The 18166-nt window shown below is 57.0% G+C and overlaps 1 protein-coding gene across 3 annotated transcripts in view; it reads right to left on the reverse strand.

Annotated features, from left to right (window-relative positions):
* SH3RF3 (SH3 domain containing ring finger 3) overlaps positions 1-18166 on the reverse strand; it is a 257763-nt gene that overhangs the window by 33988 nt on the left and 205609 nt on the right. For all 3 annotated transcript variants that reach the window (XM_082357317.1, XM_082357318.1, XM_082357319.1), the window contains 2 exons: positions 10023-10354; positions 334-5095 (listed from right to left, as the gene is read on the reverse strand). In XM_082357317.1, the coding sequence (XP_082213443.1) occupies positions 4927-5095; positions 10023-10354 (501 nt within the window). In that variant the 3' untranslated portion in view covers positions 334-4926. The remainder of the gene's footprint in view (positions 1-333; positions 5096-10022; positions 10355-18166) is intronic.

Here is an 18166-nt window from a genome sequence, read left to right on the forward strand (position 1 = left end):
ACTGTCTCCCAGCCTAGCCCGAGGCAGAGGTTTCATCCAGGGGGCGGGGTCCGTGGGAAGGAACCTGACCCCCACCTCCCCAGGTTGGGCCCCGGGCGAGCGCGGGAGGCAGGTGGCAGAGCCCGTCGCCGCCCACCCGCCCCTGCCCGCCTTCCGCGCCCCCCCCCCCATGCTCCCCTCCAGGGGACCCACACGCACGCCGTTTTCTTGGCCTGTGTTCAGCCCCTGCCACTGCCGTGCGCACCCCCTCCTCGCGGGGCAGGCGTCCTGCCCGGTGCTAGCTGAGCCGCCCCCTCGGTGGCCCCTCCGCGGCAGCCCGGTGCCGGCGCTCACCTCCTCCGTGGGGGCCTCCCGGTCCGCCTGGAGCCTCTTCCTTAGCAGTTCCGGATGCTCCCCGTCAGGAGCCCCCTCCCCGTTTGCTCTGCTTGCCCTCCTTCCGTCCCTGTTCAAACAGACCCACCAGCCCTCCCGAAATGGCCCAAGGCCCGGAGGGGTCCCGGGGGTCATTCAGGACCCGACCCGGGTCAAAGGAGCGTCAGCCTTTGGTTCCTTCAGCTTCAGAGTAGGCCCTGGGCGCCTCCCGTGCGCGGCTCTCGGCTCTCCGGCCTCCCTGATGTCCTTGCAAGGACCCGTGGGCACTCTGGGCCCACCCAGGGGGCCAGGAGGGTCTCCCTAACTCAGGGTCGGCCGGTTAGCAACCTCAACCCCTCTTTGTCACGTAACCTGACAGGTTCTCAGGTTCCGGGAGCGGGACACGGGCCATGGTTCTCAGTCTGCAGGGCGCTTGCATACAGCCCCTCCCTGCTGCCCTCCCAGTCCCCCTCCTGCTTTGCCGCCCTGTTACCTCTGCCCTGCCTGGTGCAGGGGCTCCTCACGGGCCTCCTCTCCCCTTCCTTACCCAGAAAACCTTTTCTGAACCGCACACCCTCCCCTGTCCCTTCCAGCCTCAGTCTTGTGACTGGAGGTCTGGCTCCAGGCTTCCCAGGAGGACTGGGGGCTGTGGACGCGCAGCCCGAAAAGGCGCGTCTGTTACGATCCCTGGAACAGCCCTCACTCTGCTGTGGGCTTGGGGGGAGGAGGTGCGGTCTGAGGGATGGGGCAGGGTGAGGCCGCGGGGGCGCAGAACACCGCCACTGCGCACTCCACGGTGTCACCAATCTGTCCTCGCCAGTGAAGGGCCGGCTGTGGAGCGGCTCCCCCGGGAAAGGAGACCCGAGTTTCCCCAAGGCCGACGTGTGCCACCTCGTCAGTGTCGGGGGCAGAGCAATGACTCCTGCTCCCAAAAGCCACGGGGCTGAGGTCTCAGCGGAGTCCCAGTTCCCTGTGGACAGTGGGGTTGTCTCTGCTTCACAGGTGAGTGTCCAGCTGCCCTGACCAGCCTGGATTCGGACGTGGCTCCAGGCCCAGGGGCAGGGGGTTGCCGTGTCCGTCCCTGTGGTCAGACTTGCCAGGCGGCCTGCGGGTCATGACAGCGCTGCCGCCCCCGGCCCTCAGGCCCGACGCACTGTTTCCACGGAGGGCCTGGCTCAGTGCCCAGCCTTGGGCACTGGTCTTGGGGGTGCACTGAGCATGAGATCTGGCCACTTCATCTAACGGCCCACCTGGCGAAGTGTCTCTGGCCCAGCTTGCTGGGGAGTGCGTGAAGCCTTTATCACTGCAGCTCGGGCTGTCCTCCCCTCCGCACCCTGCAGGCGGTGTTACCAGTCTTCTGCTAGTTCACTGTGTTTGTTCACACAGAAGAGGGAAGTAGCTCCTGGCTAAGCTCCCCTCCAGCTCCAGTGATGTGACGGTCAAAGGCTCTGGGTGGGAGGCCCGGCCAGGAGGGCAGCGGGGTCTCCTCCAGGAAACACCCTGACAGGTCTTGGGTCGTGTGCAGCCCTCTGCCGGGCCTCCCTCTGTCTGGCTACTGGAGACAGGCCCCCACGCCCCCCCCCCTTTGGAGATCGGCAGCCTCCTGACGCCCCTCCTGCGGGTGGGTTCCAGAGGACAGGTCCCTGTGGCCCAGGCACCCGAGGCCAGACACACAGGCAGGGTAGTGAGTGTGCTGGTCTGGGAGGCCGATTCCAGGCACTCCTGGCCGACAGGACTTGAATGACTACTGACATGAAGGCTTCCCACAAGCAAGGAAGGGGCATCACCTACAGAAAGTCACTCTGCTTTTCCAGGCAAGCAAGAGCCTGCGGGGGTCCTAGAAGCCGCCCAAGCCCCACTGGCCAGGCTCAGTTCTTCCTCCCCAGCAGCAGAATCCCAGCCTGTGCCGGGAGTGGCTGTCTGGCGCCCCCAGTCCCCTCAGCGGCCCGCCACCCTGACACAGACCCCAGGTGGCCCACTCGGAAGCTCCTGGGGGTGGCAGGGCTGTGCGCCCACAGGCTGGCAGAGGGGACGTGGGGGACACCTGCCGATTCTCCTGCCCAGCCCGGCCCCACCTGACTGCGCCCCCATCCAGACACCAGGCCTCTCCACATTCAGTTTTATTTAAAGACTTGGAAACACAGGCATCATGGTTTGTCATCAGTCCGTCCCTCCAGAATCACACACTGACGTCTGTGTCTAACAGAAGCAAGGGGTGCATGTGTGTGACTGTGCAAAGTGCCAACGATTTCCCACCAGAGCCCGGCATTCACTGTGAGGCTGCCATCTCCTGACTCTGTTCCCGTGGCCCTCTGATGGCCCGATGGCCCTGTCACCTCCGTGTCCTCTGATGTCAAGTGCATGTGGCTGAGGACTCTACCCTGCTCCTCAGAGCATGTCGCCTTGGCCCCAAAGGCCACGTCACGACCACGGTGCGTGAGGTCTGGACCTGGGGAGTCTGAGGGTGTCAGGCGAAGGGCTGGTTCATCTTAGTGGCCAGGACGAGGGGACCCTTCCGGGCAGGACGGCCCCTGGCAGAAGGGTCTGCTTCTGCTCCTGCCCTGTCTGTGGTTCACTGGTCACGAGGGCTGATTTTCTGACCAAGGGTTTGAAAACAGCCCAAAGCAGGGGGGTGGTCGTGCGTGTCCATGCTCCCCGGAGCCTGGCCGGCGAGGAGGCCCTGACGTTGGTGGCCCCGGGGAGGCCCCAGCGCCCAGCCCTGACTCTGCGCAGGAGAGGCTGGCGACAACTTTGCTAAGACACCTGCAGGGGGGCATGCCCCCTCCACCAGGCGCCAGCCTCTCAGCATCACGTGGGCGGTGCCGGGAGCGGTCTGTGCTGTTGCTTGGTAACTGCCTACGTTTAGAAAGAAGATTTTCCTATCATCTGGGGACGAAGTCGGCTCTGGTTTCACTGGAGAACACGTGTCTCACTCAGCATGTTAATCCACGCATGTTTTTGGTGATGACATAATTGTAGACACGCATAGGATTTCTGTGCACAGAAGGCAACTAATTTGGCAACCAGTGACAAACGCGCACCTTCTGGCTGTCATAAACTCGGTGCGTGGGACTCCCTGCATTTAAACCGGATTTTTTTTCCTTTGATTCGGAACAAATTTCTCAACTCTGTCAATCTATCATGTCCTGGAGAGAGGAAGAGCGCTTTCCCTGGGGGCGACCCGCCAGCGTGGAGCCACCGGGCATCAACAAGTAGCCAGGTCACACCCCAACACAGGAACTCTGACAACAGCGTTCCTGCCACGGCCTCATGGCAGGCCGGGGAGTGGGCTTCTGCATTTTGTTGCAGAGACATCCCAAAGGCTAGTGTGTTCAGCCTGATTTAACCCTGAGTGGCTTTGTGAAGAGAGAGAGGGTTTGGGAACTGATAGGAACGTATTCCTAAGGTGTCTCTCTCACGGGCTCCTCCCGTCGGGGCTTGGGGGAAGGTGGACTCGTGGGTGCCCTTCGTGGACCCCCGACGGGGAAGGTCCCAGGATCAGAGCTGCCCCTCCCCGCCCAGCTCCCTGGACCTGCAAGTCTGCATGACGCCTCAAAGCCCTCGTTATCCTCGTGGCTCTGCTCTCGAGACCCAGGTGTGCACTGAGAGCAGAGCAGTTATTTATTTAAAGAAAAAAAGGAGAAACCGTCACAAGGCAGTCGATCTGAACGGTGGTAAAAACCGCACATTTGGACAGTGGAAGTGCTGGCTGTGGTGTCCCCTCTACAGCGCAGAAGGGAAGTTCTGCCTCCTGACCTGGGGCCCACCCTCCTGTTCCTTTACTGCCACCTCTCGTCAGAACCACTCCAGATGCGGCAGGGGCTCTGGAAGGGTGGAAAGACACGGGCTTTTCCTAACTCCCTCCAATGCCCAGGCCCCTCTGGCCCCACGAGCACCGAGGCTGTGAAGACCTGGCTCTCCAGGTTCACATGGTGCCTGTAAAAGTTCTGCCCCTTTGGTGTCTCCCCAGAGATTTTTTCTTTCAAGCTCAACCAAGTCCTGACTAGTTTTACAAAAAGGCAGCACCAGATGTATGAAAAATAGGCAGTGAACGACCTGTTAGACATTTAGAAAGTCGAACAGCTTTGCAGTAAAAAGATGTAAGAAAGAAGCACGAGGGAGAGGGGACAGTGGTGGCAAAGCACGAGGCACCGCTGCCACCTCGCCCCGCGGGAGCCACGTGCTGGCCTTGCCCGGACGAGGCAGTTGACGACCCCGGGCCAGGGCACCGTGCTGAGGGTCCAGGTGGAGGTGCCTGAGGTATAGCCGGAGACGAGGAGCAATCAGGACCCACGTGAAACCCGGAGCCGCCCAAAGGACACTCTCCAAACGCGCGGGGCCCTACCCCCCACCGGCCCCGCCCGCAGACGGCAGAGGGGCATCCCGGCAGCCAACCGCCCCGGCGCGTCTGCTCCCCGTTGGAGGACGCGGGGCGGGTGGAAGCCATGACCTCCTCGCCCCCGGGTCCTGCGCGTGCGGGCGTCCCCGCCAGGTCCCCAGAAGGACCTGGGGCCTCGGGCGGCTGCTCCCCTGGGGTCCCTGCACCTCCGTCCCTGGGGGGCGGCAGGCACAGCCTCAGAAGCTCTCCACGAAGCTGCCGGGGAAGAGGCCGGTGCGGCCGTTCCTCTGCAGGGTCCCCTTGTACCAGCCGTCCTCACGCTTCTTGTGCACGAAGACCACGTCCCCTTCCTTCAGCTCGATCTCCGCCTCGCTCTGGGGCGGGTATGAGACCACCACGCGGTACCTGGGGAAACAGATACGCAGGGGTGAGCCGCCCGCCACCTCCGGGGCTCCGTCCCTGTTTTCAGACCAACGTGCCATAAGATCCACCTGCAGACGTGAGTCTCCGCTGTGCCTCTGCCTGCCGGGCGCCTGAGCTCCGACCAGGAACAGACCCCTGAGCCTCGGCAGCTCCCGCGGTCTGAGACAAAGGCCTGCACCCCACACCTGCCCAGAAAGCCTCAGGGGAGGAGGAGGCTCCGGGGACCAGCCTTGCTCTAAGACGCCCGAGGGCGAGGGCAGACCGGCCGGGCCCCGTCCCTCGCTGCCGCCCAGCCCGGCAGAGCTGCCCGTACCCCCCTCCAGCCGGGGACCCCACAGGGCTCGTGTGTCCCGCTGTCCCGCCGGCCCCGAGCCCACCACCCTTACGGGGGTCAGGGCTGGTCAGGTGAGCTGGGGGCTCCGTGCGCAGATCCTCACTGTGGGTGGTCTCGGGGCCGGCAGGGCCGCCTGTTCTCGCTGCCTGCGAACCCCAGCTTGTAGGCACCACGGACCCCGCGGGCTGGGTGCCGGGGGAGGGGAGGGGAGGGGTCAGCAAAGGCTTCCCCGTGGGCCTGCCGGGCGCCGGGCACGCTCCTCTCCCTCCGCCTCCAGCCCACCATCCACACCACCCTCCTCCACTGGAACCCCGTCGCTCGGACTAGAGGCAAGCTGGGAAGAGGCTCTGTGCTCCCATTGCCTGCCCCTGCCAGTGCACCGGCCCTTCCCAGTCATGGACCAGGCCGGCCGGTCCCTGCCACCCCCGGGCACCGCCCGCCTCTCCCTCCGCACCAGACCGACCTCAGCCCCACACTGCGCCCCCAGGTCCTCGGGGCGGGTGGGTCGAAGGGTAGGGCTGCTGGGAGAGTTGCAGGAGCAGTGGCCAGGAGCTCACGCACAGCTGACCCCATCCCCTGCTCCTGGGCCCAGTCTGGCCAGCACCCCTGCCGTGGGCACTGGCAGAGCAGGAGCGCCTGTGGGCCGGGTTGGGGAGAGCAGCTCACGGGCGCCCTCCGTCCTCGGCTGCCTGCTCCCAGCCCCGCCCTCAGGGCCCGGGTCCTCCTCCGAGTCCCCAAAGGCCCAGGCGGCCTCCCTGGGCCAGAGATGCAGACCGTGCTCCCCCTTCCCTCCGGCCACCTCCCCACGCTCTCCGAACTCCAGGCTCTCCTGTCCCTCCTCCCTGGCAGCGCCTGGCCTGACCCTGTCCCCTGGGCCGGGCTTCCCTGTCAGCCACAGCCAGACCAACGGCCCCTGACGGAGGCCATCCGTGTCTGGCAGCTGGGGGTCCCTAGGGCCCTCAAGGGGTTCCGTATGCAGAGCCTCTGACCTGCTATTTCCTGGACGTGGAGAAACTGGGATGCTATACAGCAGGTCCCAGGTCAGCTCTTCTTGAAGTGAGGCCACAGACAGGGACCCTGGCCCTACCTGACGGGATTCTGGGGGACGGGGACCAGGGAACGGGGGCTCTCGGGATCTGCCCACGGACGCCTGAGGACCGAGGTGCCGAATGAGGCCGACTTCATCCCCCTCCAACCACCTGCGCACAGCCTGGGGCTGGCCCGTCCAGCTGGGGATGGTGCGGGGGACTGGGGAAGACGCTCACGTGCAGAAGACCCGGCCCGGCCCTAGGAGCTCACGGGCCCAGCCCACTCCAGGCGGTGGAAGCAGGGGGCAGAGAGGAAGCGGGTCGCGAGGCCGGCCCGGCCTCCCCAGGTGCCTGCAGCATGCAGGCCAGGCCAGTTGCCACCGCGGTCCCTTTCAGGGTGTGGACGAGGCGAGGAAGGGGACAACAGCTCCTGCCCTCCCAGCCCCGCATCCCTGCAGATAGCTGGGACACAGCAACGCCTGTGAGATCAGCCAGCACACGCAGACTGCAGCTCCCACACCCCGGCGCCCAGGCTGCATGACTGCCAGGACCAGCACCGTGGCCCCCCAAGGCTTCCTGCCCATCCTCCTCCTCCGAACACCCGCCCCCTTCCCTCAACTCCCCAGGAAAGAACGCGTCGAGATCATTCCTCACGCTCCCAACGTAAGTTTTAGCTTTTGCCTCAACTGCCAGATGTGAAACAAGCAACTTTAAAGTGTAATTTGCTAGAAAAAAATTAATTTGGTGCTTCTGAGCAATCCCGTGATTTAATGAGCCCGGATGGATGATGTGGGCTGAACGTCTACAAGACCAGCATTCAGTTTTCTGTCCAGATCCTTCCAAGACGCTGAAAGAAACTGATGCTCAGCGGCCCGAAAGGGCCAAGCGAACAGTGGCATGATCCTGGCGTCACACGTCAGAGACTGTCCGGAGCGGCTGCGTCCACCACAGCCACGCTGTAGACATCAGACTCAGGAATCAAAGGTGCAGAATTCGAAGGGAATCCGACCGCTGCAGATGCAGTCGCTTTGCCTGTGGGGTTGGGCACGTCCTCCGTGTCACAGGAGGGGCCCTTCAGAGCACCCGTGTCGGTCCCCGTGAGGACAAGAGGTCTGGGGTCGGGGGCTGTGGTCATCACAGTGGTGTCCCTACAGGACCTTGAAAATGGTAAGAATACTCCCTGGACACCAAACTCTAAGGTCTACACACGCCTCGGGTCCCTGTGGCAGCTCTGACGGATTCCCACGAACAGCGCCTGACGACGTACACGTCTCATCTGGGGGTTCTGGAAGTCCGATGTTCGACACAGCCTCACGGGGCAAAGTTGAGGGATGGAGGCTCCGGGGCAGGTCGTGTCCCCTCCCCTCCTCCAGCCCCCAGAGGCTGCGGCGTTCCGGTGGAGGCCTCTCCCTCCATCTCAAAGCCAAGACGGCGGGCCGAGCTCCTCGTCCACCTGCGAGGACTCCTGAGGTCACACGGGCCGCCGCGGGGCCTGCACGACCTCTCCACTTTACGGTCAGCTGCTCGGTCCATCTGCCACCTTATTCTTGGTTTGGGGATCAGGGCAGAGACGTCTTTGGGAGCCTACCATGACCCACAATAGATCAAAGCAAGAAACTTCTAAATCCCAACAGAGCCAAACAGCTGAGAGGAGAGGCCGGCGAGAGGTGAGGACACACGGACTGGGCGTGTGAGCACGTGGGGAGGCCCGTCAATCAGTGCGGAGGTGCGGGGACCACGGCCCTCCCCACGGCCTCACTGTCGTGTACGTGATGTCACACAGCGTCGTCTCACACGTCATCCCGTGCGTTGTTCCGGTGGCTGTTGCCCTTGGCGTTCACTACTCATTCATCCTGTTCCAGGTATTCATCTAGGTGTTTTGCAACCATTATGGCCACCAGGCACTATCATCCCCATGTTGTATGTAGGGGCCGGGACTCAAAAAGCAGACACTCGTTTGGGTGAAATGGCTGTTAAGTGGCAGGTGTTTCTCTTGCTGCAAGATTGTGATGCATGTTGGGGGCGTGGACTGAGCCCAGCCTGCCCTTCACGCACGGCCCCCCGTGGCGGGCCCCTCAACAGGGGCTGGGGTGTGAGTGAGGGTGCGCCCTCCGTGCAGGACTCTGGTCACAGCTGCGAGGTCAGTGTGACCCACCGGCCCGAGTCCAGGTGTTTCGGGAGCTGCCCCGGCCTGAAGGTGACGTTGCCATTGTCACGTCCTCAGCTCCAACCTGCTGGGGGCCGGTACATGGGAGTCATGAGGACTGTGCGGGGTGAGGGCCGCGCTAGGCAGTAGTGGTCACTAAGGAGCTGTGCAGGGTGCTGGGGGCAGGAGGGCGCCCAGGGCCCCGGGTACAACATCCCCAATTAGACAGGAGAGTCAGCTAATGGGAGTAATTCCCTGAACTTCCTAGTTAATCCTAGACTCCCATGATTTCTTTACAACAGGGTCTTTAAGCCCTTTGTGGAGCCTCGAAGTTGAGGATCTGGGAAGGCAGAAGCCCAGGGGAGACACGAGAGCAGCTTTGACACGTTTAGGGACCTGTCATTCCCCAGAGCCCCCAAATTTGGGACCCAGAGGAGGGGCCGGGACCCCCATTCAGAAATCACAGGCAGCTGGGTTGGTCCCGTGGAAGAAAGAAGGTTCTGACGTGGGAGAGCCGCCCAAAGTGGAGGCTCCCTTGGGGAGTGGAGGGAGAGAGGAGGGGGTGTGTGGAGTGCACTTGGTGTGTGTGTGTGTGGTGTACATGTTGGGTGTGCGTGTGACGTGTGTGGTGTGTCTCAGGCCACACGGAAGGGCTGGCATCGGTCAGTGTGGCCGAGGGGGGAAGAATCTGCCAGGAATGCCAGGACTGTGTGCTCAGGAGACGCTCCCCTTTCTACCGTTTAGGTAGCTCTCCCAGGAGGAGGGGCACTTAGAAAGGAAAGCATTTCCTCCCCTGAGCACCCTCAGCCCTCTTTGAGGCTCTCTAAGGACCCATGACTCAAACGGGGCTGGCCCACAAGCAGGACACCAGCCTCTGGCCCCTTCCACCCGAGGCCTCGGGGGACTCAGTTTCCTGACCTGGAAGACTCTGTGCTGAACTCTAAGAAATTGTTGTCTTTGGCAAAAAACACGAATACCAGACATTTCACATGGTGTAAGCCTGAAGGCAGTTTGGGGCCAGGTGTCAGAGTGGGCCGAGCCTGGAACAAGAGCTGCCCCAGGGCGGGGCTCGCTCAGGCCTACGGGGAACTCAGCCCGGGGTCACTGTGGGTTCTTTTGGGGCACGGGGATGCAGGTCCCTCACTCCATTGCTCACTCTCCGGGCTCAGGACACCATCAGCTCCACCAGATTTCCAGATGGATCCCTTGTAAATACAAACTCAGGACCCAGATGAACTCAGAATGTGAAATGTGCTCCCGTTTTATCTGAGCCGATGGGATAGTGAGGGCCGCCTGGCGGGTTGAAACCCCAGAAACCTGCATCGTCCCTGTTCCCCAACGTGGCTCCAGACCTCACAGACCACCACACCCAGGCCCGGGAGGACGCAGGCCCACCCTTACCTCTCTCTGGGCAGCAGCTTGGGCTCGGGGCGGACGGCGGCCATGGAGAGAGGGGCCTGCCGGGAGGGCGACGGGAAGCTCAGATCCAAGGAGCCCGCCTTCCTGTGCAGCGGCTCCAACCCCAAGGCTCCCTGCATCTCGCCCTCAACGGGGCAGGACCCGGCCCTGCCGTGGACCGACAGTGAGGACACTTCGGGCCCCACTGCGCCCTGGAGTGAGGCGTCCACCGCTGCCTGGGGGTCGTGGGTGGGAGAGGTGGACGGCGGGGAGCGCGACTTCTTCCTGGTGGACGCGCCGGCCAGTAGCTTCAGCAGCCCGGGCTTCTTGTCTTTCTAGAGAGACACACAGAATGGAGGCCAAGTGGGTTAGTTCTCCCGGAGGCCCTTGTTTTCAGAGAGGGGGTAGGACCCTGTCAGGAAACTCTAAACACGGTCCCGTAAAGATGCTCAGAGGAGAACAGCGGAGACAGAAAGCTTTCCCAACTCTTTCCTTCCCCAGATGTGGCACAGGTGCCAGCACAGAGCTGGGCCTGGAGGCGCCGATCCGACAGCAGCCCCGCCATCGCAGGACCGCGTTCCAGCCTGGAAACTTCACCTGGGGGTGGGCTGGGGGGCCGGTTATTCCACGTTAGCCGCCCCCCGCCCCAGGCTCACAGAACCCATGTGTACAGACACGGCCTCATCTGGAGGCCCCGGCAGCACCGTGTGGTCTGTACCACACGGGGAACCGAGGTGCGCGTGTGCGCGTGTGCGTGCACGTGTGAGTGCGGGGTGTGGAGGAGGAGGAGTGTGTACACGCAGAGATGCTTCCAGAGCAGTGTGCTCGTCTTAGAATCTAGACAGTTCCAGGACCCTCCTGGGATTTACTTTTCTGACATTGGATGCAGATTAGCTGGCACGGGGTGTGGTGTGAAACAGGCAGCGCACGGAGCCTGACACAGAGCTCCTGAGTCGGTGAGGCCACCACAGAGTCTGCTCTGGTCACGGGGCCCGCCGGACCCTACGGCGGCTGGATGGGGACTCCTCTGCCCGCCCAAGCTGGGGACAGTCAGTGGTGCTGAGATCCCCTTAAAGTGCACTTACTAGGGATGTGCATATCCTCAAGGTAAGTCAATAACACTTTAGTATGAACAAATCTGACATTTTCTCTACTCCCAGCACTGGTACTGATAGGAAGGATGGAAGCTGATGTCCTGCATGCTGTCCACGGGTGGCACGGGCGAGCCCTGGCCTGGAGGGGAGCAGGTGTGCGGGGAACGTGGCACAGGGCAGCCCTCTTCCAACATCCAAGAGAGATGTGTGTGGGGCACACTTAGGAGAGCTTCGGCCATTTGGCCACCAGGGGGCGCCATGCAGCTGGCTCAGAGGCGTCCCCGTCCTCCAAGCAGCCGGGCTCCTGTGGCCACCACGCAGAGGAAGGGGCTCCCAGGATGACAGTCTCCTAACCTGAGACCAGCAGGATAGGCACTGGCTCTGGTGGGCTGGTGGTCCCTGGACCTCGGGGCCTCTGGAAGGGGAGCCACGCCGCAGCCAGACACCCAAACACTGCCGGGAAAAAAAGCCACAGGGTATCAAATGGTCAAGTGCGATCCTGAAGCCCAAAACTCTTAAAAGTGATTTAACTGTATGTGTGTATGCATGTGTATGTATGTGTGTATATATGTGTGCGTGTATGTGTGTATGTGCAAGTGTGTGCATGGGTGTATGTGTGCATGTGTGCACGTGCGTGTGTGTGCGTGTATGTGTGCATGTACATGTACGTGTGCGTGTGTGTATACATATGTATGTGTATGTATGATGTGTATGTATGTGTGCACGTGTGTGTAAGCAAGCACACAGGTGAATAAAACTAAGAGCCACGTGATGGGTCCCCAGGGCTCCCAGTGGCCCTGTGGTGCCGTCCACGACGGGGGGGCCATCACCCGACCCGCCTCGTCCCAGGGCTCCCCCAGAACACCATGCGGGCAGGGGACGTGGCTCTGACGTCTCGGCGCCCCCGTGTCCAGCCCGGGCCGAGAACGCTGCGGGCACCGGATACGCGCCCGCCGAGCGGACGCGATGGAGGGCATGGGCTCGCCAGCGGGGGGCCCTGCGGGTGTCCTTCCTCCTGACGAGCACGTTCCATCAGCGAGCGCCTGCCTCGCGGACCCGCAGGAGCCCCGGGAACGGAGGGCGCGCGAGGCCGGCGGCTGCGGGTTTGGAGCCGGGCGCCCACACGCGGGGGGATTTCCTGTCGGTCCCCGTGGTCAGTCACCACCGGTCACCCTCCCACTGACCTCGGCGGACGCCGCCCTCCCCAGACGTCCGCGTCCACACGCCCCGTGGAGCGGAGCGCGGGCTCGGGGGCCGGTCCAGCCCCTCCGGGCCGCCCTGGTCTGTGGGCGCAGCCGAGAACCCGCCGATGGGCCCCTAGCGGGCGGCGGGACAGGGAGGACGCGCGCTGGGGGGGATCTGGGCCAACAGCTTACGCTACAGGAGCATGGGTTTGCTGGGGTTTCCCCGGGCCTTCGCAAGCCCAGGCGGCGCGGGGAATCGCGCCCTGTTGCTTTTTGGGGCCACCGCTTTCCTCACAGCCCCGCCTCAGCACCTGGCTTAATTCCCCTCCCCTGAGCACGGGTCACTTTCCACCCCAGTGGCCCTCCGAATGACCGAGGCTCAGTCATTTCAGCCTTGCTGGGGGACCCCAAACATCTGAACTGTGGGAACACAATGCCCCCTGGCCCCCCACCGCCTGCGGGGGGCGGAGGGCACATCTCCAGAGAAAGGGGCCCTCGCTCCCCCAGACGAATGACGGCCCCAGCCACCCAGCTGGGCCGGCCCTTTCCCTGCGACGCCCCGGCTCCCTGTGCAGCTGACCACCCCGCACCGTGCCTGCCCCTCCGCTGACAGAGCTCACCGTGGCGGCTGCGCACTGGACGCCAGGAGCCCAGGGCAGCCCCGGTCCAACCCCGGCTTTGCGTTTGGCTCACCGAGTGTTTAAGACCAGTGCAAGAGCTGGTTTAAACTATTAAAGTCCTCACAAAAATGTGATTCTGTTGCTGTTTTTATGGTGTGTCTGGATATTTTTAAATGTTTGCAAAAAAACAAGTTTGCAAAATCTTTAGCTCCCAGTACATCTTTGCTTGTTTTTGGCAGGGCCATGCAGCTGATGGGATCTTGGCTCCCTGACCAGGGATTAAACCCGGGCCCGTCGGCAGGGAATCGTGGGGTCTTAACCACTGGACGGCCAGGGAATTCCCTGCCATTACATTTTTGTTAAATGAATAAAATCAACTTCACTTCCTGTTAACCCTTGCCTTGCCTTGCCTTGCCTTGGGAGAGCCCAGGGACCAACACAGGGCTCTCGGCTCCAACTTGCACAAAGAACCAACCAGGGAGTTCGATAAAATGTAGATGTGGGGCTCTGCCCTCAAGGATTCTGATTCAGCAGGTCTGAAATGGTTCTGATCTAGAACCAAGGAAGTGATCAATTAGAAGCCGATGGTCACCTGTGCAACCAGAGAAGTGATTCCGGAAGACGGCAGACAGGTAAGACACAGGGAAGGGCCCAGCTTCATGGGAAGGTGATCAAAGAAGGAGACTGTGTGTCCCCTACCTACTAAGTGCCCCAGCCCAGGGGACAGGCATGGGCTTAAAGTCGTGCTATGAAGTGCTGGGGTGCACGGGGGTGGAGATTCTGACCCGTGCGTCTGGCTGCCTAGCTGGCTCGCAGGCGAGGCTGCCCTCCCCAGTTGCACCTTGGGTGGCAAGGGCCGTCGTCTGAGTAGGAGCTCACCAGGCACGGCAGCTACGCCAGGCATAGGAACGGGCGGGAGCCAGGCCTGCAGGCATGAGAAGCTCCAGCTCTCACGCTACACACGCACCTGGGTCTGCACTCTGCCTCCCATACAAACAATGTCATTACGTCAGAGAAGGGATTACAGGCGACATTAGGGAAACAAGCACACCGGCACACACTCACACATCCTGAAATAAAGTCACATCCTACTTTAAAAGAGTCATCTGGAAATCTAATATGAAAAAAAGAGACGTTCATTCATTATAGAAAAACTGGAAAACATTTTACAAATAATAAAATGATAGTGTCTGTCCCCAGAGGCCTTGTTTCATAAAATATTAATGCAAAAACTTGGCCAAAGGAAACAAAATTTAAAGCTTAAATTAAGAACTGTTGCCAGTTAAAAGTCAATTAAAATTATGGAAAATTATCTCTGAAATTAAAGGAAATCAAAGAGAATAGAATTTGATTTATAAAATGTGACATTAAATTTTTCAGGGAGTCAATTCATTTCATTAAAACGAAGTAAACCTGTAACATGGCCTATGAGTGCCATGTCCTCACCATCATCTCCTCATTATCCTATGGTGATTAGGTGGAGAAATTACAACTAACACCACAGAAAGACAAAGGAGTAACAAATTGTTACTATGAACAATTATACGCCAACAAAGTCGACAACCTAGAGGGAATGGAAACATACAATCTTCCAAGGCTGAATCATGAATAGAAAAATCTAAATAAACCAAATACCAGTAACAAAATTGAATCAGTAATCAAAAAACTTCCCCCAAACAAAGGTCCAGGTCTAGATGGCTTCACAGGTGAATTCTACCCAAGATTTAGAGAAGACTTATACCCATCCTTCTCAAATTATTCCAAAAAACTAAAGAGGAAGGAAACTCCCAAGTTCATTTTATGAGGCCAGCATTTCCCTGATACCAAAACCAGTCAAAGGCACCACAAACACACAAAAAGAAAACTATAGGCCAATATCCTTGATGAATATAGATGCCAAAATCCTCAACAAAATATTAGCAAACTGAATCCAACAATACATAGTAAGGATCATACACCATGTCAAGTGGGATTCATTCCAGGGATGCTAGGATGGTTTAACAAATGTATAGCCAACAATGTGATACACCACATTAACAAAACAAAGGATAAAAATCATATGATCATCTCAATAAAAGCAGAAAAAGCATTTGACAAAATTCAACATACATTCATGATAAAAAGCCTCAACAAAGTACATATAGAGGAACATACCTCAACATAATTAAGGCCATATATGAGAAACCCACAGCTAAATTATACTCAATGGTGAAAAGCTGAAAGCTTTTCCTCTAAGATCAGAAACAAGACAAGGATGCCCACTCTCGCCACTGTTCTTCAACATAGTATTGGAAGTTCTAACTACAGCAATTAGGTAAGAAAAGTAAATAAAAGGCATCTAAACTGGAAAGGAAGAGGTAAAACTGTCACTATTTGCAGATGACATGATACTATATATAGAAAATCCCAAAGACTCCTCCAAGAAACTCTTAGAACTAATAAGTGTATTCAGCAAAGTAGCAGGATACAAAATCAATATACAGAAATCTGTTGCTGACAATGAACTATCAGAGAGACAAAGAAAGAAAACAATCCCAGGTATAATCGCATCAAAGGAATAAAATACCTAGGAATAGATTTAATGAAAGAGGTGAAAGACCTGTACTCTGAAAACCATAAGACATTGAGGAAAGTGACGGCAGATGATACAAATAAACGGAAAGATATACCATGTTCATGGAAGAACTAAGGTCATTAAAATGCCCATACTACCCAAATCAGTCTACAGATTAAATGCAATCCCTATCAAAATTCTTATGGCATTTTCCACAGAACTAGAACAAACCCCAAAATTCATATAAAAGGCCCTGAATAGCCGAAACAATCTTGAGAAAGAAGAACAAAGCTGGAGGTATCACAGCCTCTGATTTCAGGCTATACTACAAAGCAACAGTAGTCAAAACAGTATGTTACTGGCACAAAAACAGCTCCATAGATCAGTGGGACAGGCTAGAGAGCCCAGAAATAAACCCACACTTATATGGTCAATTAATCTCTGACAAAGAAGGCAAGAATATACAGTGGGGAAAAGACAGCCTCTTCAATAAATGGTGCTGGGAAAACTGGACAGCTACATGAAAAAGAATGAAAGTGGACCACCTTCTTACATCATATACAAAAATAAACTCAAAATGGATTAAAGACTTAAATGTAGGACCTGAAACTATAAGACTCCTAAAAACATAGGTGTATGCTCTTTGACATCAGTCTTAGCAAGATTGTTTTGGATCTGCACATCAGGCAAGGCAAACAAAAGCAAAAATAAACAAACAGAACTACATCAAACTAAAAAGCTTTTGCATAGCAAAGGAAACCACCAACAAAATGAAAAGGCAACCTACTGAATGAGAGAAGATATTTGCAAATCATACATTCAATAAGAGGTTGATATCCAAAATATAAAGAACTCATACAACTCAATATAAAAAAAAAAACCCAAACAACCCAATAAAAAAATGGGCAAAGGACCTGAATAGACATTTTTTCAAAGAAGACATACAAATGGCCAACAGACATATGAAAAGATGCTCAACATCACTAATCATCAGGGAAATGCAAATCCAAACCACAATGAGATATCACCTCACACCTGTCAGAATGGCTATTATCAAAAAGAAAAGAAATAACAAGTGTTGGTGAGGGTGTGGAGAAAAGGGAACCCTTGTGTGCTGTTAGTGGGAATATAAATTGGTGCAGCCACTGTGGAAACAGTATGGAGGTTCATCAAATAATTAAAAATAGAACTACCATATGATCCAGCAATTCCACTTCTGGGTACTTATCTGAAGAAAACAAAAACACTAATTAGAAAAAATATATGTACCCCTTGTTCACTGCAGCACTATTTATAATAGTCAAGATATGGAAACAACCTAAGTGCTCACTGATAGATGAATGGATAAAGAAGATGTGGTACATATATACAATGGACAACAATGTGTATATATATACTCAGCCATAAAAACATGAAATCTTGCCATTTTCGACAACATGGATGGACCTGGAGGGTATTATGCCAAGTGAAATGAGTCAGACAGAGAAAGACCAATACTGTATGATTCCATGTGTATGTGGAGTCTAAAAAACAAGACAAATGAAAAAATAATCCAAAACAGAAACACAGTCATAGATACAGAGGACAAACTGTTGGTTGCCAGAGGGGAGGGGGTTGGGGGAGGAGAGAAATAGGTAAAGGGGATTAAGAGGTTCAAACTTCCAGCTATAAAATAAATAAGTCACAGGGATGCGATGTACACATAGGGGACGTAGTCAATAGCACTGCAACAGGGCTTCCCTGGTGGCGCAGTGGTTGAGGGTCTGCCTGCCAATGCAGGGGACACGGGTTCGAACCCTCGTCTGGGAGGATCCCACATGCCGCGGAGCAACTAGGCCCGTGAGCCACAACTAATGAGCCTGCGCGTCTGGAGCCTGTGCTCCGCAACAAGAGAGGCCACGATAGTGAGAGGCCCGCGCACCGCGATGAAGAGTGGTCCCCACTTGTCACAACTAGAGAAAGCCCTCGCACAGAAACGAAGACCCAACACAGCCATAAATAAATAAATAAATAAATTAATTAATTAATTAATTAATTAAAAAAATAGCACTGCAACAACTTTGTATGGTGACGGATGAAAACTGGTCTTCTCGGGGTTAACATTTCATAATGTGTAAAAATATCAATTCACTATGTGGTATACCTAATATGATATAATATGGTATTTTAATTTTAACTTAGAAAAGTCTAAAGTCCAAAGTCTCATCTAAATATCATCTAAATCAGATGTGGGTGAGCTCGAGCTATGATTCATCCTGAGGCAAATTTCCTCTCCAGCTGTGAGCCTGTGACACCAAACTAATTACATGCTTCCCAAATGCAAAGGTGAGGAAGGCAGAAAATAGACATTCCCATTCCCAAAAGGAGAAATGGGAAGAGGAGGGGGTGACAGGTCCAAGCAAGTCCAAAACTTAGCCAGGCAAGTTCCACTAGATCCCAAGTTGGAGAACAATCCTCTTTGGTCAACGCCTCTCTTCCAGGCCCCCCTCTCCGCCCCGGCTTTGGTCAGAGGCCACCTCTGAACAGCCTTCAGGGCCCTTCATCCCTTTCACGGAAGAAGAGTGCATGTTTGCAGCCAAACAGCCCTGTGGTCTGGTCCTGCAGAATCCAAGGAGCCCCACAGCCGTCCTCCCCTCCACCCTGCTTCCTCTGACCCCCGAAGTTCAGGCTGGCAGAGTCCTTGGTGCTTTAATTC

This window comes from Balaenoptera borealis (assembly GCF_965194805.1).
Source record: "Balaenoptera borealis genome assembly, chromosome: 15".
NCBI classification, from domain to species: domain Eukaryota; kingdom Metazoa; phylum Chordata; class Mammalia; order Artiodactyla; family Balaenopteridae; genus Balaenoptera; species Balaenoptera borealis.